At 35.5% G+C, this 22,047-nt stretch overlaps 1 protein-coding gene across 5 annotated transcripts in view; it reads left to right on the top strand.

Annotated features, from left to right (window-relative positions):
- The window catches only part of Stat92E (Signal transducer and transcription activator Stat92E), a 477,065-nt gene that overhangs the window by 55,737 nt on the left and 399,281 nt on the right, over positions 1-22,047 (top strand). For all 5 annotated transcript variants that reach the window (XM_090412268.1, XM_090412269.1, XM_090412266.1 and 2 more), the window contains one exon: positions 9,204-9,351. In XM_090412268.1, the coding sequence (XP_090268394.1) occupies positions 9,204-9,351 (148 nt within the window). The remainder of the gene's footprint in view (positions 1-9,203; positions 9,352-22,047) is intronic.

Below are 22,047 nucleotides of genomic sequence, written 5' to 3'. Positions count from 1 at the left end.
CAGAAAACTTGTGGACAATGCTCTATATGTTGATGACTTCACAATTTGCTGTCACTCATGTAACATGAAGGTAATTGAAAGACAACTTCGGCAAGCAACTGATTATGTCTCTCTGTGGGGCTCTTAATAATGGGTTTAGGTTTTCAACAGAAAAAAAAGTGTCTGTGTACACTTCTGTTGAAAACGCACTCATCACCCAGATCCTGAACTAAGAATGGGACATACTGTTATTCCAGTAGCTACAGAAACCAAGTTCTTGGGACTCATCTTTGACAGAAAACTTACATTTCTAGCACACATTCGTCAACTAAGAGAAAAGTGCAAAAAAACTTCAAACCTCCTTCACACTCTATCCTCTACTGAGTGGGGTACTGATTGAGCTTCATTGCTCCATCTTTATCATGCACTTATACTTTCAAAGTTGGATTATGGGTCCCAAGTGTGTGGTTCTGCAAGACAGAGTAACCTACGATGGTTGGATTCCATCCATTAAATAAAAATTAAATCTCTTCCAGATCATCCTACATGGACTAGTATCTTCTCTCTGCAATGGGAAGCTCAATATCACACACGTCAAACTGCTATACATCCTTTTGATAATATGCGTGTTAAAGAAACTATGCAAGCTGTTGGTATAAATGTTGACAACATTAGCTACGCTAAACATAACAGCATTCCTCCATGGCAGGTTTGCAAACCATTCTGCAACCTCTCACTTTGTCAGCTACAGAAATCTCATACCCCATCATCCATCTACCTGCAATTGTTTAATGCACACAGAGCAGCACATGCTGATTTCTTACCCATCCATAGTGATGGTTCAAGAACTAATACCTCTGTTGGCTGTGCTGCTGTGTTCCCTGACATTATTATCTCAAATCAGATCCCACCAGACTGCGGTAATTATACAGCAGAGTTACCTGCCATTCATCTTGTTGTGCATTTAAAAGAAAACTGCTACTAAAAGTATATAATTTACACATACTAATTGAGCTTTTTACAGGCTATCTCCTCTCCTATGTATAATTCACATCCAGTACTTTATGAGGTGCTACACCTGCTTCACAATCCTTAATTTTGATGTTCAGTTCTGCTAGATTCTTAGCCACATTGGAATTAAGAGAAATGAGGCTGCAGATGCAGCTGCTAAATCAGCTCATACCTTTTCCACATACTGTTTGACAGTTCCATATATAGACTACAGACAGCTTATAAGATCAAAGCTAATTGCTCAGTGGGAGTCAACATGGCAGGAAACATTGACAAACAATTTATATGACTTAAACTTGAAATTAAGCACTGGCATTCTAGTCAAAGTACAAAGAGAAGGGAGGAGGTTCTTGCTAGGCTTCACATAGGTCACGGTCACCTTACGCATTCTTATTTATTCAGAGCTGATGACTCTCCCATATGTGAAAAATGCAATACACATCTCACTATTTATCATATTCTGGTAGAGTGTCAACAATTTGCACGAGAGAGAGGAATGAAATTCTCACCTATCTAACCAAGGAAAATGCTAGCAGACTTAATCAGATTGCATAATGTTTTTAATTTTTTAGAAAGAATTACTTTGTACAGACACATTTGACTATAAATTTGTTTATATGTAAATACTGCATTGCTTAACTTAATTTTTACACATACATGTTATTCATTAGTTTAAATTTTTACCAATTATATATTACTTATGCCTTGATCTTGTATATTTGCATCACCCTGTTGTAATTTTGTTTATATGTAAATACCACAATGCTAAACTTAATATTTATGCATATATGCTGTATAATAATTCCTTTCTGACTCTTTATGTATTAGTGTAATAACATTTGTTGTAATCTTACTATATGTAGATACTGCTTTCCTTGACTTGTTTTGTATATGCATATGTTAACCTGTACTGTTATCTATTTATGTACTGCTGAAACCTCTGCAGTAATTATATTTATATGTAGATACTGCATTGTTTAACTTAAATTTTGTATATTCATTTTATTTACTAGTTTATTTTTCGACTAATCATGTATTGCTGTAGGACACCTTGTCTATCTGTGTACCTTCTAGTAATTCTCTTTATATGTATTGCTAAATTCTGTTTATACTGCATTGCTAAATTTAATTTTCATCCATGCATATTGTACAATAATTCTTTTTGCTTATTTTTCTACTGCTGTAAAAGCATCTGTTATAATTTTACATATATGTAGATACTGCATTCCTTGACTCGGTGTTGTGTATTAACTTATATTGTTAACTATTTTTGTACTACCGTAATAACCTCTGACCTTGTGTGTTGCTGTACCCTCTGCAGCAGTTCTGTTTAATTTAACTGTAGATGCTGCTTTGTGGAACTAGATTTTTGTACAGACATATTGTTTACAATTTTCTGTTTATGTATAGTTGTAACCTTTTTAGTATGGCACAGTATGACCTGTGTTGTCTTTGTGCCAAATAAACTATAAACCTAAACCTTGTCACAACAGTCATTAAGTTAAAAGTTAATTAGAACAGAAACATATGAAAATTCATCAGTTACTGTTTAGTTAAGGTTCAGAAAATGTTGATATCAGCAATGTCAGAAAGTGGGCTTGGGAAATTCAGACCAGAGAATATAGTTTAGATGATCAGCATAGATTAGGCAGACCACCATACACCCTCCAACTATTGAAAATTGTGGAAGTTGGATGAATCAAGCGTTTGTGTTACTACTAGATAAGTTTCTTTAAAGCTTAGGTGGTCTAAGTATATTGTCCAAGTGATTAGAAAAAGGATAGGATACTGAAAAGCTTGTATCAAATGGTTACTTCACCCAAGTGGTATCTACAATTGGCATATATAGTTATTGTAATCACAGTTCATTTCTTTTTCTTTTCTTTTTTTTTTTTTTTAAAATTTCCTAGCACCTTGCAAATGTTTATTATAATAACATATGTCAAATTTATTAGTACACCAGTAGGTTTTCAGAATATAAGCCTATCATTGTTTATTAATTCCTAAGACAGCTCAACACAAGTATACATGTCTGTAGAAAACTTAATTCAAAACAGTGTATTACAGATAAAATTCAAAGAATTTTAATATTTGAATATCTTTGCCATTTATTGCATCAAGTACAACTTTGTTTTGGTCACTTGAATGTTTTCTTTTGCAGGAGGGGAAAATTGTTACGTGTTTAGAAAAAATTAATTATTAGCAGTTTAAGTTTGTAAATGGTATTAATTATGAAAAATTATGGAAACTACTGTGTTATCGTAAGACTTCAGTTTAATATAAACCAAAATAATCACTTGACGTTTCGACCTTCATACCAAGGTCATCATCTGGAGTATACACATATATACAAAGGAACAAGCTACATCACAAAATACATGGTATGCTAAAGTCACAGTAATTTGATCAACCATTAAAACTATTGGCCTGGCCTCTGGTGGGAAAAAAAAACCATACTAAAATCAGAACTAGAGTCCTGTTATTATAATTATTATCCGTTTGGTTACAAATCATTAAGAGATATATTAAGCTAGAGAGCAACATCCTTTCATATAATTCACAAGAAATTCAACACCGTTATTTTTAACTTTCCGACGGAAAGTGTTGATTTGCTAAAAGATGACATAAGCAAATTAGTAGAAGAATGCACCTTTTATTCTAGAAATGTTGTTATCATTTTGAACCCATAAATAAAAAAAAAAAAAAGGATGGAATGAACTTTCCACGCCTTGTGAAAGTGATTTGTGACACACTGATAAGGACATCTAAACTAATAACAGTGATTAATAACAAGTTCAAGGCCACTTGCCCCCCCCCCCCCCCCCAATCATGCATACATGCTCGACCTGACCTAATTTTTCCCCAGAGAGATCAAGGACATCAACTTCGAAAACAACTTCAACAAAAATGCCAAAATGAAGACAGCATTTGAGTCATCGACTACAAACATGTTAAATTGTTGCAAAAATCAAGTGATGCCACCTTGGAGACCAGTATACAGTCACTGCATAGGAAACATGGAAAACTCTTGTGGTCAAATATATACTCTGCAGAGCCTTTCATATCCACTTCACTGACATCTGTGGCCCCAACTCCAACCTTAATAGTGTCCACTACTATCTCCAGTCTACCAAATCCTACCTACTCTTTTTGGCAGAAACTCCAATTTCACCTTCCCCAGCACTATTCACCTCAACCTTCCAAACTACACTCTCTTTAACTTCTTTCGACCCAAGGGTGACATCTGCTCTGACATAGTCTGCCAGATAGCATCCAACCTAGAATCGCCCAACTGTGACCTCCTTTGGTTGAAAATCTCTCACTTGGTCAAGTTCATTTGCTGCCTCTTGCTCTCCTAATGCCACCAACTACTCTGAGCTCTAATTTCTTCTGCTTAAAAATTGATTTTCTCCAGTCACACTTCCGTAACAGAGAAATCATCCTCCTAGAAGATTTTAATGTCCACAACACCAACTGGCTTTTCTCCTCCAGTTACAGCGCTAGTAGACAGATGCTCAAACATTTGCCATCACCAATGATCTTACACAAATTGTTCTCATGCTAACCAGATAACCCAAACCACTCCCAAAACAACCTAGATCTCTTCCTCTCTAATGACCTTTCCAAATACACAGTGAATGCAGTTGGCCCACCCCCTAGGTAATTTCGACCACAATCTAGTGCTCATCTCCTCCCCAATGCAACAATATTTACACAGCCACTCCCATACGAGAGTACTTTGCCATTATAACAGTGCTAAGTGTGACAGCCACGGTCTCATTTCTCTGCCTCATTCCCATGGTTGGACTATTGTTTTCTTCCTTCCAACCCAAACATATGTACTGAACGTATCACCAAAGTAATCCTTACTGTCATGGAAACATAGATTCCCCACACTACTCTGAACTGCTGCCTCCTAACTAAACACTGGTTTTCCAAAAGATGTGCCAAGACTGTAAAAATGAAAAATCAATCATACCAAAAATTGCTCACATCAAGAACTCCATCCTTCTTTTAGTTTTATACTCAAGCCCAAATTAGCTGCAAGAAAACTATCAATGCTTCCTAAACAGAGTTTGAAAGAGCAAAAAGGCAAGGAACTTGCGGCCTACCTACTCTTTTTGAATGGCAGCCGAATCTTTTGGTCTCTTGCCAAGTAATTGGTCATAACTTTTGCCCAACACTAATCCCACCCCTACCATACCCAAATGGCTCTATTGCATCATCACCCACAGCAAATGCTTATCTTCTGGCTTCAGCTTTTCCTCCACTGTGCAATTAACTGACAATGGTAAATGCTTCCCAGTCATCCCAGATGCCCAATATATATACAATGTCCCTATATCCTTTTGCCAGAAAGAGATCAGAAAATATTGTCCAAAATATTAGACACAAAAAGGTCTCCTAGCCCTGATGGCATTCCTCCAGTTGTACTGAAGGTTTGTGCACCAGAACTGACTCCTATGCTATGTTTCCTGTATATACTCTCTTAATCCAATGGTATCTATCCCACAGCCTGAAAAAGGCGACAAATCACTACTGTCAAACTGTGCCCTATCTTACTTGCCTCAGTCCTATCTAAAGTAACGGAGAGAACCATTTCCCAACTCCTACACTGCCTTGAAGGCACCCAACTAATAAATGATCACCAGTATGGATCCCGTCGCTGACGATCAACAGAAGATTTATTCACATATATCACCCATCTCTGGACAAATGCCATGGAGAAGGATGATGAATCTAAAGTGTTTGCACTTGATATCTTCAAAACTTTTGACACACACACTGTGTGATGGTGGATGGTTCCTTATCCTCTCACCATTCATATAATGCCTGGGTTCCACAAGGTTCTGTTTTTCTCACTAAACCTCTTCCTTCTATATATCAGTGACATACTTCAGTTGACCTCCAACCCAATACACAGTTTTGCAGATGACAGCACATTGCACTCCTCCCTTTCATTTGATAAATCTTACTCTACATAACTCATCTCAACCTACAGAACATATCACCACTACCCTCAATTGTGATCTTCAAGCCATCCAATGGGGTTCACATAACCTTGTAAATTTCATTGCTACTGAAACTCAGTTCTGTCTTATTTTTCACAACAAAGAACTATTTTCTCCCAGTATTATTTTTGGTAACACTCAAATTTCCAGACAAGATTGGATTTCTCTTCTTGGAACCATTAGACCTCTTTTGGCATAAACACATCACAACTTAGATTCTAGAAAACTAGGATTTCTCTTTTGCTCAAGGTGTGACTTTACCTCTGAACAGCTGTTAACCTTATACAAATCAAATCCATCCACCTATTGAATACTGCACTAATACCAAATGTGCAATAATACACTTTTGGAGTGTTGCCCCTAAGTGTTCTTTCGTAATGCTGTACTCAATATAGCATAGAGCAATTAGATTGATTAATAACTCATCTCTTACCAACTCACTCCTCCCACTTTCACACAGGCATTGGTTTCTGCAATATGTGTATTCTTTAAATATTTCCATGGCAAATGTTCATCTAAAATAACATCAGTAATTCTCCCACTCAGTATTAAGTCTGCTTGAACACGTGTAGCTGCCACCCAGCATCTCTTCACAGTACACCTTGAAACTCGCAAGTTTCTTTTCCTCCTCTATTATATCTGCTACTGCTGTATTGTTGAACAGTCTATCCCCTTGATGTGTTTCCCAAGGAATAATATATAGTCTTTTAAATCAAATGTAAACAAAGTTCTCCTTTCCCAACCCACTACCCATACACGGTACTAAAGTGCTATAGGCTGATTAATCAGCCTTGTGTATGGACTCAACATTAAAAAAAAAAGAGAAAAAAAAAGCATAGATGGTGGCCAGTTAGAGCTGAAATTATTGCTTTTGAGTCCTAAACTAAGGGATTACTAGAAAACATGAAAGACTTAAGTGGGGTGAATGTGTGGCATTCAAATTCTTGGAATATTTATGCCACCATTATTGTTAAGATTGGGATGGTTGATCAAGATTTCACAGACTTCTTTAAATTTGTTCATACCAGGTTTTTATATGATGTAAAGAACAGGTACTTTTCCAATCAGTTTGGTGTAGGGTGTTAAGAGCATGAACTTAGAGGCCTGCTTCACAAAAATTGTTAAATTTAATGTGTTATTTATGTTTTTTTTTTACTTATAGGAATTGTACATCCAGTTTCACCTATATAAAGTGGGTTACAGATGCAATGAATATGGTATACCCTTGGGGGGGGGGGGGCGGATCCTTGGAGGAGTTGAATATGTTTTTTAATTTTATAGTTGGGATAGCTATGGTTTTACTGTAATCTATCAGGTAACCAAAAACATTTGTGTGGTTTTTTCACAATAAAAATTAAACAACTGCAGAAATTTTCATTTAACATTTTATTCATTAAAATAAGCACCTTCACAATCTACAACTCTTTTCCAACAAGATACAAGTTTGTAAATTCCACTTTTATAAAACGTTTTGTATTTAGAAGTATATCAAATGTATACCAAATGGTTTATCTGAAATGTTATTTCAGATAAACCTAGCAACCTTCACTTCAATCTCTGTTTTATTGCAAAATTGTATTTCGCATTTGATTGTCTTGTGCAAAAAAAAAGAGATGATAATCGCTTGGAGAAATGTCAGGAGAATATGGAGGATGAGGGAATACCTCCATCCTAAAGCACAAATCTTCTCTTCGGCAAGTTTTGCAGTATGAGGTTTTGCTGTCAGAATAGCACTTTCGTCTGATTAACTAGTCATGGCTGCTTCTGAAGTAACGCATCCTGCACATACTCAAGTTGCATTGAGTGGATCTTAGCGGACAATACTGGCTCCAGTCCACCACACGCAAAGCATAGTCTTCTGGGGATGAAGCAGTGCATTTGAAGTGTTAGGTACTGGATCATTTGGTGACAACCAATGAAAAGTTCGCTTCCTGTTAGAGTACAAGATCCATTTATCATCACAAGTGAGCAAGTAATCTAAAAACTATTCTTTTTTTTTTTTATGACGTGAAAGAAGTGAAGACAAATTGATGGCCTTTGAAGTTTATTGCCATCTGATAATGCATGTGGGACCCATTTGCTTAGCTTCCATGATTTTCCCAGTTGATGAAAATGTAAACGAATTGTTTTACCATTCATTTTAAATATTTGTGAAAGTTCTTGACATGTTAATCTTGAATTATTTTCAAAAGCAGCATGTAATTCTTCATTATCAATAATGGAGGGTCTTCCTGAATGTGGTGCATCTTCAAGTGATTAATCACCAGAAACAAATTTTTTAAACCATTTCTGCGCAGTACATTCTGCTATGGCAGTGTTTTCATTTTTGAAAACAGGTCATCCATTCATTTTCAGAAACTAAAGAATGAAAAGTGGAACAATTTCAACTTTTGTTTGTGTGTGTGGTTAATGTTTCTCAGAGAATTTGATCCACTCCTTGATATTTAGACTGACTTCTGCTATAGCAAATTGTTTCTTTTAATGTTTGCTGTAGTGAGATTTCACTGTATTATATTAAAATTACAGATTTTTAGTGTCTTTGAAGTTTCTGTTTCTCTTGCATTCCCATCCATTTCCAAATAGTATGTGGATAGGCATTTAAGAATCTAATGATAAATATTTTTGAAACTTTGTGCAATGTGGTGTGTGAAATGAGTAAGAGACATAGTCAAACAAAGATATAGATATAATTTGCATTGAGGATAGATCATCATTCAAAGGGAAAAGGTAGATGTGCAAACCTATCTTTGGGATATTCCTACCATTGCATATAAACAGAGATGAATAGTGCAGCCAGAGGAGTGTAACTCGCTAACCAGTTGGAAGAGCATTTGGTTAGCTGTTAGTGCAGTTTCTTGATTTAATCTGAACTGTTCCTGTTTTAATTTTCATATGAAAAGTGAACATAACATATATTAATGTCATTCCTGATTAATGATAAATTCCTCAATATTTTTATGCAATGCTTTAATTCATCTTGAGAATAATATAGGTGTCCAGTTAAGAGATTTTTTTAAACTCTGATTATTAAAATTGGCACAATTAGAGAATGAATATTTATAAAATAATAGAAATTAGTACAACAAAAGTTTTAATTTTGAATATTATCCTGTTTAAGAGTCTCTCAGTTGTTTTATTATTCACATTTATTACCAGTATATCTCTGTTAATAGTTAATACACTTTTGATTACACTTGTTAGGAATGACATTGATCCAGACAATCCTCAGCATGATGGCTATGCAGGAAGTTTAGTTGCTGCCTTAATTCAAGAAATAGAAAATAAAGTTTCAACTGATGAAAATTTCCTGATGCGTTTGAAACTGAGTGAAGCTGCAAATTATTTTAGGGTAAGGCAGAATAGGCAGTTGCTTATTCTTGACATTGATATTTTATACATTTACTACCTTGAAATATTTCAGTTTGTAATGCATACTGTTGACTGCTTACAGCTCTAAGCATAGGAGAATGTACGCATGAAGAATTTTTTTCAGATACAGTATATGTCTGTTAGTTTTTGCTGTTGGTATCTAGATTCAGAGAACTTTAGTATCAAATTTGTATGTATACACATAGTGGAAATTTGATACCAGCAATGTGTGTGTGGGTGTGTCAGCTCCACACACAAGAAATTGCAATATCTGTAGTAATCACCATGTGTAGGCACAATCACAGGATTTCATTTATTTATTAACTATTCTTTCCTGTGTTGTTCTCTTTTTGTACATTTACAAAGTAAGGAAATTCTGTACATGCATTTAATAATTTTATACCATTGAGAGAACAGTGTTGTATGTCTTATTTTTGCTTTTTGTGTAATTCAGTATTCCCAGATGGAATTCATTAATGTGAAGGATAATGTAAGAACTTCATGATGAATTTTTATGCAATTTGATGAAAAGGAGTATGATATGGGATATGAAAGAAACACTCACAAAAATTGTGAATGAATGGTTTAATTCAGTAACAAATGGATACATGAAGACAATGGTCAAAAACAAAAGATCAAAATGAGATCAAAGTGTCTCAATAAGGAATGTGGTCACCCCTCACAGCAATTCAGTGCTCATTACAATATTTTGTACTGTTTATAATGGTATCCAGGAGCTCAGTTGGTAATAACCACTATTCTTTCTGCTAAGATCTCCTAAGTACCTCAAGGTTTTGGGCGGGCTTCAGAGCAGCAGCATGTTTATCTAGAGCAGGGGTCTCCAAATTACAGCCCATGGGTCAGATGCGGCCCATGAGATGATTTTATCCGGCCCACCAATTGGACTAATTTTTCAATAAGAATCCGCAAAAAAAAAAACACGGGGTGTTGATAGATTTCAAATGCATTATTTAAAATTGTGTTCAAAATATATTCCCGAATAGCAAAAAGTAACTGTAATCCAGGTTACGGTCTTTCTGACTGTAAAAGGTCGGTTAAAATGGACTAACTAACGAAGAAAAAAAATTTAAAAGAATTCAAAACGATATAAAAAAGTTACATCCGAATAAACTTTTTTTATCAACAAAAAAAATTTATGTTGCATGAAATAAGGACACTTAAAAATGTCGGTAAAAACACGGTTAAAATGAACTAACAAGCAAAAAAAGAAATAAAAACAAAATTTCCCGATCTGTATTCATTGACAAAAAACTCTAAGTTATACGAAATTAAAAAAAGTTATATGTAAATTGTCGGTGTATATTCGGTTGAAAAACTAATGACTAGCAAAAATTTGCTGATGATGTTTGTTGTCATTAATATACAATAATTTAATCTCACATACTCTGTAATCAGTTTTTATCTGCTTTCAGTAAAACTCATATATATAGTTCTAGAGTTTTTATTATTACGTCCCGCTGAACAGTGCTGAAGTACCCAATGTGGCCCTCATGACGAAAAGTTTGGAGACCACTGATCTAGAGCATCCCAGACATGCTCAATAGGATTAAGGTCAGGAGACCTGGCTGGATAGGCCATATATATATGATGCTCTTTCTTGAAAATATTGTTCCATGAACTTTGCTCATTGAGGAATTGGGTGGATGTTCCAACAATTCATAGTGCAGATCCCTTAATTTTCCCATTGCCAAAACACCTATATGGGCAGGTGCATTGTCCTGATGAAAGATGATTTTTTTTTCCCACAAACCAGGTCTTTTCTCGCGAATTTTTTCATCTAGCCTGGTTAAAAGATTGGAATAATATTGTCCAGTTATTGTTTTACCCTTTACAAGATAATTAATAAATAAAATGCCTTTAGCATCCCAAAACACCAATGCCATGACCTTTCCTGCTGATGGAACCTACTTTGTCTTCTTTGGTGCTGAACAACCGGCTTCTGTCCACTGTTTTGACTGCTGTTTGGATTCTGTTGTGTAATGATGGATCCAAGTCTCATTCATATTAATAAATTGACATACAAAATCAGTTTTATTTTTGTTAAGATGCTCCAAGCACTGTTCAGCGATTTTCATGCGAGTGCATTTTTGATCTGCTGTGAACAAGCGGCACCCATCTTGCACAAAGCTTTTTCATTTGCAATTCTTCATGCAAAATATATCCTACACATTCTTTTGAAATGCCTATAGTCCCAGCAATTTCACAGTCAATTTCTTTGACTCGCCAGTCATCCAATACCATATATTCGATCAATGATTTCTGTTATGTCAAAAAAGAAGGAGAAGAGTGCCCATAAACTTTTATGAACTTCGAATGAATTTGTTTTGGCATTAAACCTTCTTTTACAAAGAATTTTATAACCGCACAATACTGAATTTTATCCATTTCAAGGGATACAGACACCACTTCTGCTTCAGACAGCTGTATAAAACAAACTACTTGATAGTATGGCTTGCAATTTCACGTGGATGCCTATGACAGATGTACCAACTTAGAAAAAAAAAATCGTGCCGATAGTGTTGACATCTGTAGTCAAGGCCAAGAACTTTTCAGACCACTATCTTATGAATGAAATTTGGGGTCCAGGATTTCGTCTCTAAAGTTGCAACATTCGTGGTTTCACTAGGAAGCACATATGGGTCAGTATATCCACACAACTGAATTCTTCGCCAAACCATCATGCTTCATCCACCATAAGTGTTCCTTTCATGGATATTAGAGGGATATTATTCCTTCAAATCAGAATATACCTATTATCACTTTGTAGAGCCAAATGATACTCATCTGTAGACAATAATTAATCAAATAATTAATGATAAACAAAAGAATAATAATCACACCTGTTATCACTTTATAGAGCTAAATGATGGGTCTCCAGTTGATGTGGAGCCTGGCTCAGCTTGTTTCATGGGACAATAAGGGTATACAGACCACTTTCATTAAGTTTTCTGCCTAGTGGAATCAGATGCCAGTCTTCCTGTAGCTGAGGCAAGGTCAGATCAGAGCTGTTTTGCCAAACAGATAATCAGAGATACTGGTCACCCATTATATCTCTCTTACATTCTGTCATTCTTTTAATCCTTTTCCTTAATTGATTCTGATTTCAATGGCTAATTATGGAAATAAAGTTTAACAGTAATCCAATTAATATTGAATGATTAGGATGCATCAGGGTTGTATTCTTGATGGTGTATTGAGTAAAAAAAAAAAAAAAATCAGCTGACGCCTTTTTATTCCCGTATACGGGAGTAGGCGAGGCCATTTAGCCCTATCTAACTTTTGGAGACTGAATGGGCAGTTCAATCTCCACTGGTACCCAATCAGAGACAGATGGCCCAAGGCTATCACTAATTAAGCGGTACGCAGTGAAGAGAGACGGCGCAAATGTGCCGCCATCTCGTGGTCCCTAACCCTAACACAATATATTTTAATGTCTGAAATAATGCGGGTTCTACGGTCGATTTTCTTGAGTTTACAGGACGAAAAACCCGAGTTTCTGGGAGGAAAAACCTGCTTGCCCGTGCCAGAGATCGACTAACTCGGGAACCGGTCGAAAAAAGGCTTAGAAAAATTTCCCCTAGTCGCCGACTAGACTCGAAACCAAGCCTTCCTTCGTGCGGCCAAGCACGGTGGTGTGCAAACGCCACATCCACTGAGCTACACAGGCTTCCTTCTGAGAAATAATAAAATGTTAAAAAAAAAAAAAAAAAAAAATTATAATAAAGTTCTAAAGTCAAATTCAGCTAATGCTTTTTTATTCCCATATAGGGAGTAGGCAAGGCCGTTTAGACCTATCTAACTCTTGGAGACTAAGTACACAGTTCAATCTCCACTGGTACCCAATCAGAGACAGATGGCCTAATGCTATCACTAAATAATACGCATGTAGAGAAGACAGATGACTTAACAAGTACCACCATCTCGTGGTCCCTAACACAATATCAGAGACCACTTAACGACGAAATGCATCTTGAGTCTCCAAAAGTTACATAAACCTGTAGGGTTTATGTAACTTGAGACCTGTAGGGTGCTATGGAGGATAATATGTAATTACTAACTATTATAATAACGGAATTAACTCATGTAAATTATTCTTTAATCGTGGAATTTTCACCTGAGTATCACAGGCATCATCAGTACAGGTACAAGGCTAATTAAACAATAACTGTTATATTCACAAAGTGCCACCTAAGTAGCTAAGGTTAAATTTCCTAAATTTATTTAATTATTACTATAATTTTTTATTTATTTATTTTTAATTATTTAAATTTAATTATTAAATAATTATTTAATTATTCAATTATAATAATTAATTTTTTTTATATATATTTCTATATATGTGTGTGTGTGTGTGTGTACAATTATATGTTAGGAAAGATTTGCTGCTTTATAAAGTACTATCTTCCACAAAGGGGGGAAAGACAGACCATCGGATCTGTTTAGGTTAGGGGAGTGAAGTAATGTTTCACATGTTTCTTTGTATAGCAGTTCCATTAGGAACCGACCTTTGTGAATGACTTTTGTCTTGTTCCCCTTAACTCTATGTCTGGTGTCGATGGCATGTTCTGCAATTCTAGACTTTTCGGGTTCAAGGTACTGGATATACGATTGGTGTTCTTCTAACCGACCCAAGCAGATCTTCCTGTTTGTCCAAAATATGATAATCCACACAAGCAGGGAATCTGGTACACCTGGATAGCTGAGATGTGGGAGCTTGTCCTTTGGAGATATTAGGATTGCGGAGATTTTTCTGATGGGTCGAAAAGCCACACAGATATTTAGTGGTTTTAGCACCTTAGCTATGCGTTCACTAACCCCCGTGTACATAGGAGATAGGTATACGTGTAGGTTCTTCTGTACTTGAAGAGGATGCTGGAGCACGATTACTTAAAGCTCTTTTTATGAAGGACTTCTTATAGCCATTTGATATGAAGGAGGAATTAATATACTGTAATTCTTTTTGTAAAAGTTCTTCTGAAGAACAAAAGAACTTGGCTCTATGTACTAGTGTTTTTATAGTACCTGCCTTTTGGCTGGGATGGTGATGTGATTCAGCGTGGATGTACTGGCCTTTATGAGTCTCTTTCCTATAGACTGTGAATTGTAGATGACCATCTGGTTGGCAAAGAATCAAGAGTTCTAGAAAGGCTAACTGCTTATTTACTTCTACTTCTAGGGTGAACTGGATCCTTGGATGAAGTGCATTAATTTTTGAGAGAAACTGTTGTAGTTCTTCTGAGGTGCCCTTCCATATGGCAAAAATGTCGTCCACATATCTGAACCAGATGTTAGGTCTGGGTGTAATGTTGTCAAGGATACGCTGTTCGAAATGCTCCATGAAGTAGTTGGCAATAGCAGGAGATATTGGATTACCCATTGCTGTCCCTTCGAATTGTTGGTATAACTGGTTTTTGAAGGAAAAATAACCGGACTTTATTACAAATTCAAATAATTTGACAATGTCTGGAGGAAATTCTTGGTGTAGTAATTCTATGCTGTCTGCCAACAGAACATTCATAAATAGTGAAACAACATGTAGACTAATCATAATCTTCAAATCGTCTAGATGCAGATCGGAAATTTTATTTCTGAAGTCCACAGAATTTTTTATATATGTAACAGTTCTAGTTGAAGAAGTGAGTAAATTTGACAGAAATTTTGATATTTTGTAAGTGGGACAACCTATACAGTCTACAATCGGTCTTAATGGAATTCCTGGCTTATGCACTTTTGGAAGACCATATAATCTCGGTGGGTGTCTGAAGGAGGTCTTTAGTGTTTTATTTTTATCTTCATCCCATATCGATATTTTTTCTATAAGGGCATTAAGCTTTTTTATTTGACTACCGGTAGGATCTGAAGTGAGGGGCCTATAAGTCGAATAGTCGTGGAGTAACAGTGATATTTTTCTCTCGTATTATCTTCTGTCTTGGATGACTATAGCTTTCCTTTTGTCAGTTTTCGTAATAATTAGGTTCTTGTTATTTTTTAGCGATTTCAGTGCTTTTGTCCAGCATACGATAGGTTCGGCTGCAGAGGCTTGGTTAAAAAGAATTTTTGCACACTCGAATCTTGTTCTGTTAACTTTTTTTTGGTGTAAGCATCGAATACCTCTGTCTATACTATGGAAAAGGTCTATTATGGGTACTTTATTCAGAGCAATGGCAAAATTATGCCCTTTTGACAGAACGAAACGTTCGCTGTCTGTCAGTGGGTGGCCTGATACGTTGATCACTACTCTATCTGTATCAATGAGAGTATTACTAGATTTGGGGTGGCTCACCAGTGAATCAAACTTGCGTTTCAATCTATCACGGGAAGCATTAAAAACCTTTCGGTATGACATCGATGAAATGCGTAAAACGGTGTTAAAATTTTCAGTCTCTAATACTGGTTCTATAGCGTTCTTGATATCTATTATTTCTTTGTTCAGAAGGGCAAGAGATTTCTTTGCTTCTTGTAGCTGACAATTTAACAGTGACCTACTAGCCTTTATATAAATCCGATGGGCTCTTTGAGACTTAAAAACTTCTTTTAGTTTACAGCAGGTAGGAATAACCTGAGCCAACTTACATCGCTTTAGGAATATTATTCTGTTAATGCAATTTGCCTTCTTAACTAATACTTTAGGTGAAAATTCTACGAATAAAGAATAATTTACGTGAGTTAATTCCATTATTATAATAGTTAGTAATATGTCTACTCATGGTATTTCCTTACTGAAACTTATATCAAGACTTCACGGAGAGTCTACTTCCAAATGATGTGCCAGATACGGTAAAGTATCGTATGCTGGACAAAAAGCACTGAAATCACTAAAAAATACAAAGAACCTAATTATTACGCAAGCTGACAAAAGGAAGGCTGTAGTCATCCAAGACAGAAGAGAATACGAGAGAAAAATATCACTGTTACTCCACGACTATTCGACTTATAGGCCCCTCACTTCAGATCCTACCGGTAGTCAAATAAAAAAGCTTAATGCCCTTATAGAAAAAATATCGATATGGGAAGAAGATAAAAAGAAAACACTAAAGACATCCTTCGGGTGCCCACCGAGATTATATACCTGGCTTATGTACTTCCAAAAGTACATAAGCCAGGAATTCCATTAAGACCGGTTGTAGAATGTATAGATTGTCCCACTTACAAAATATCAAAATTTCTGTCAAATTTACTCACTTCTTCAACTAGAAGAACCGTTACATATATATAAAAAATTCTGTGGACTTCAGAAATAAAATTTCCTATCTGCATCTAGACGATTCGGAGATTATGATTAGTCTAGATGTTGTTTCGCTATTTACGACGTTCTGTTGGCGGACAGCATAGAATTACTACACCAAGAATTTCCTCCAGACATTGTCAAATTATTTGAATTTGTAATAAAGTCCAGTTATTTTTCCTTCAAAAACCAGTTATAGCAACAATTTGAAGGGACAGCAATGGGTAATCCAATATCTCCTGCTATTGCCAACTACTTCATGGAGCATTTCGAACAGCGTATCCTTGACAACATTACATCCAGACCTAACATTTGGTTCCGATATGTGGACGAAATTTCTGCCATATGGAAGGGTGCCTCAGAAGAACTACAACAGTTTCTCTCATAAATTAATGCACTGATCCTACAGGTAGTGCAAGACTAAGGCAACTCGTGGTAAAGGTGGCATCAGCTAGACTTGCATCACTTGCAGGCGCAAACTTGACTTGTTTGTCTGTTTGCTTACTTGGGAAATGGAGTAAAACCAGGTTTAAAATTGCTTTTTTTTTTAACATTTATTATACCCAAGGTAAAAATACATTCTACATTTATATCTCCTCCTGAGATTTTTATTTAATACGGTTAAAACACCTTATGGTAACTTGTTCTGGTAAAATACTTATAAGCTCTGCATTACTAAAATCTTGGCATTTCTAGCCTGGCTCCCACTGATGAGACCTCAATAAAGGTCGAAACCGGTCTGGGTAGTGGCCCCCCTTGCCTTTAATACAAAACATCATACATTCACTTCTTGGAGATGTGTTTTGGCATTAAGGGTAAATATTAAGATTAGTGATCAGAGCTTATGCCACCTTTACCACGAGTTGCCTTAGTCTTGCACTACCTGTAGGATCAGCTAGACTTGCATCACTTGCAGGCGCAAACTTGACTTGCTTGTCTGTTTGCTTACTTGGGAAATGGAGTAAAACCAGGTTTAAAATTGCTTGGTATTTTTAACATTTATTATACCCAAGGTAAAAATACTTTCTATATATATAAAATGAAATTATTATAATTGAATAATTATTATAATTATTTAATTATAATAATTATTCAATTATTATAATTGAATAATTAAATAATTATTTAATAATTAAATTTAAATAATTAAAAATAAATAAATAATAATAATTAAATAAATTTAGGAAATTTTACCTTAGCTACTTAGGTGGCGCTTTGTGAATATAACAGTTATTGTTTAATTAGCCTTGTACCTGTACTGATGATGCCTGTGATACTCAGGTGAAAATTCTACGAATAAAGAATAATTTACGTGAGTTAATTCCGTTATTATAATAGTTAGTAATATGTCTACTCATGGTATTTCCTTACTGAAACTTATAATATGTAAAAACTGACATTCACTGGCTGGCATGTTGAATGCAGAGATCTGGGCAATGACTGGAATAAGAATCTGCACAAAAACATTCAGAACCAAGGCTCATTACATAGGTTTTCTTGGTAGGACTGCAATATGCAAGTCCCATATTACCTAAACGAACATGCAGAGTCGTCGTTGTTGGTGCAATGAGCATATAAGTGGGACACGGAAGCTTTCTTTCAAAGCTTCCGTGTCTTTTAGCAGAGTGCATAACCCCGACTATGAAATTCGGAGGTGCCGGTGTGATGGTATGCCTGTTTTTCCTGGTTTGGCCTCGGAACTGTGTTTGTGGTGCCCCAATTTCTTGTAATATGATGGAAATCTCATCACAACAAAAGTGCATAATTTTACTAACATTAAACTAATAGCCATTTTTATTTGTCCATATTTCCAGTCTATTCAAATGCTGGATATCAGTAGCATCCCTGATTACCCTGCTTGTCTTTGTGCCATCAACAAACATTTACCTGTCTCCTATTAGTCATGTTTTAATATCATCAACGTATAGCATATAGCAACGTATAACAATAATGGCCCAAAGACTGAACCTTGAGGTATACCACTGGTAACCTTAAATCTGGCAGATTCACACCCACCATATGCCATTTTTTGATATCTATCTGTCAAGTATCCATTTATGCAAGTCAGTAGTTTATAATTCAATCCCATATTCTGCTGTTTGTGCAATTGACTTTCATGTGGTATTCTATCAAATGCCTTAGCAGATTCCAGCAGTATCATGACATATCCATTCCCTTTGTCCAACTCTGCTGTAACATTGTTATAAAATATGAGCGACTTGCTAAAACATTAACTCCCTTTAGAAAACCCATGCTATTCCTTGTAGAGTATAGCTTGTCTGTTTACCCATTTCTGTATACAAGTTCTTACCAACTTTTCTAAAATCTTTTTTTCTGGCCTGCACTTTCATAACTCCTCTACTTCTTATTCTCACCATGCCAGAGATACTGATAGGTCAGTAGTTAGACACATCAGTTTTTGCACTTCCCTCACAACGTATATTCCTTCCATTCCTATGGTATCTTTCCTAATTGAGACTCAAGCAATACAAACGTGTCAAAGGCCTAGCAAATTCAGCTGAACTTGCTGAATTATAATGCTGAACAAGCATTATAAACGTATGCTCTGTTGCCAGATTCTTATCCATGTTATGCATCAGCTCTTCAACCTCCTTCTCATCTACTTCTAGCTGTTTATCTAATGTAGTAATAGCACTCTGCACTATGTTACATACACCTAGTTGATATATCTTTGCTCAGTTAATGAGTACTCACTTTGCTACCTCAATAACTTCTGATACTAGGGAACTATCTGCATTCTGTAAAGTTATTCTTCCATGTTCATTATCTCTTTTACTTAAAGCATAAAGAAGAAATTCTTTTGGATTGCCTTTAGATTTCATAGCTAATTTCCTTTTGTACTCCGATTTAGCTTTCTGCATAATATCCATTACTTTTCTGGCTTGCACTTTCATAACTCTTCTCACTCTTATTCTCATGATATTCTTTCCACATAATTTTCTTGTGATGATTCTCTTGCTTAACAAGTTTGCACATCCATTTCACTCCCACCCTATTTATTCTTCCAACTCAAGGGAAATGTTCAGATGCCACCTCATTTGACCAAGGAACCTTAATAATGTGGAAACCCTGCAGTTTGACATTCATTTTATTATTTTTTTCTTCAAGTAGTATTAAGAAGAAGAGGAATAAAAATATTAGAAAGCCATTAAGTGGAAATGTGTTCTTGAAATGTCATTAGGAACTTACTATGAAAGTGATTTAACCAGAAATGTGGAGTATATATGCCAGTGAACGTAACTTTTAAATAAAATGGGTGTTTAGGACTGTTTTGAATGTTTATTTAACTAATTCTGAAAGTGGATTTATTTTTGATAAATCCATTTTCAGAATTCTCAGTGTGAATTGAACTAATGATTTACCTGCCTTAGAAAATTGGCCATTTTCTAGGATTAGTTATTTCACTTAGGTTGTTTATAAAGTGCATCTTGTAATGTCTGCAATTTTGTCTTATGACTCTCTGAGTTCTTGTCTTTCCATAGCAGTATTCACCTTCCAATTAGTTTTGCATTGGCCTTTTTTTCATAACTCTTATTACAAGGCAGTATGAATGCAATTGATGTGGAGTTGATATATAGAACTAATTTCTTCTATAGATAGATAAGGACCTATTTCTTATAATTTCCATATTTAGATTTCTGTGATAGCATCCATGGCACACAGTAATAAAAAATAAATTGGTGTAGGAGTTAAGGTATTCAAAATTTATTTAAAATTAAACCACAAGGTCTGTTACAGTTTAAACAAGTTTGTAGGATTTGTGCTGCTTCTAGGAACATACTTCATGATTTACTGAATTTGAATTGGCCATTTTCTTGTACAAGATTAGTTATTTCACTTTTAGGTTGTTCATCAAGTATATATGGTAGTCTTTGTCATTTTGTCTTATGACTCTGAGTTCTTGTCTTTTCATAACAGTATTATTCTTATTATTATTATTCCTTCCCTCCTCTTTTACCTTGCAGTGTCAAGGATTTTTCTACATTTAATATCTACCATATTGAGGATAAGGTGAATTAATTTTTCTTTTGCATTGAAGAAAGAAAACCTTTAGTCATTTTTTTGATAACTGTCATTAGAAGGTAGTACGAAGGCAATTGATGTAGAGTTGGAATGCATGATTCTGGCAAATATCTGAATCACTGCACATTATTCTCCCCCTGCAAAAGAGACCAGTGCTGCACTTAGAATGCTGTCATAGAAACTTTCAAACAAAAAGCAACAAGCAAAAAAGGGAAAAGAGATTTAAATCAAGAATAATAATTAAAGATGGCAAATTATGGTCTTCCAAGTCTATCTTGAGCTAACTGGTAGATGCCAGATGGAGTTTTACAGTTCAGTCTATTGATAGTTTCGCAGATGTATTGCCAAAATTGTTTTCATGGTCTTCCTGTATGGCAATTGCCATCTTCTGGTTTGTACAGAATGAGGGATTCCAAAAAGGGTGAGACTTCAGGATGTCTGAGTTGATGTCCAAGTCATCCAAGTTGTACTTTTTTGGCTGTAATGACAAGTGGTTCTTGCTTAGACAGATTTAGTGCAGTAGAGTTAGTTACATGGTCTATTCAAGGATCAGATCAGTCTGAGACATGTAGTTGCAAAGGAGTTAATTAGATTTGTAGTTTTTTGCTTATTGTGCAGGTTTGGGAACCATACAAGAAGATGGATTTGCTGGTTGCATGGTATAGTCTTAATTTTGTCTTTAATGATATTAATAATGATTCCCAAATGGTGCAAAGTTTGTTATGGAAGACTAGAGCCAGCTGTTTACATTTTCTAATATCATTTTCTGTATTGCTAATCTATGATCCCAAGATATTGACAGTCCTTTACTCTTTCTAAGGGCCTATTGTTAATATGAAGTATGAGGATTTTATAACCTATTGAGAATACTTTGGACTTTTGGATGTTGATCTGCAGACCAATAAGTTTAGCCTGCGCCTCTAGTAGACCGAGAAGATTTTGTGCATTTGTTGGCTCTGTATCAATAAGTACAATGTCATCAGCAAAGCTAAGACCAGTAATTTGCATGGTGTTGGTGAATGTTCTAATGTTAAAAACCAAGTTCTTCTGTGTTGGTGGTCTGGAAAATATAGTCCGAGCATTCCAAGAACAAATAAGTTGCCAGTACATCACCTTGCAGGAACTCCTTTTGTCACCAGAAGGGATTCAGATGTTTCTGTATTAAAGATTACTGTAGCATTCTAATCTTTGAGTTGCTGAGATTGCTTGTATGATTTTTGTGAGTAGATAATAAAAGCTGAATATTTTAAACATTGCCTCCCTGTTAATGGAGTCCAAGACTTTTTTGAAGTCTATAAAGGTTAAAATGAGTGGTAGGTTTTTATTATGTGAACCTTCGACGATTCTTCTGACGCAGTGTATGTGTACATCTTTTTTTTAGAAATC

Source organism: Typopeltis vanoorti, chromosome 22 (genome assembly GCF_054136105.1).
Source record: "Typopeltis vanoorti isolate ZY-2024b chromosome 22, IOZ_Tvanoo_1.0, whole genome shotgun sequence".
Lineage (NCBI taxonomy): Eukaryota > Metazoa > Arthropoda > Arachnida > Uropygi > Thelyphonidae > Typopeltis > Typopeltis vanoorti.
Note: the sequence above shows the minus strand (reverse complement) of the source record. Positions and strands in the feature narration are given on the sequence as shown.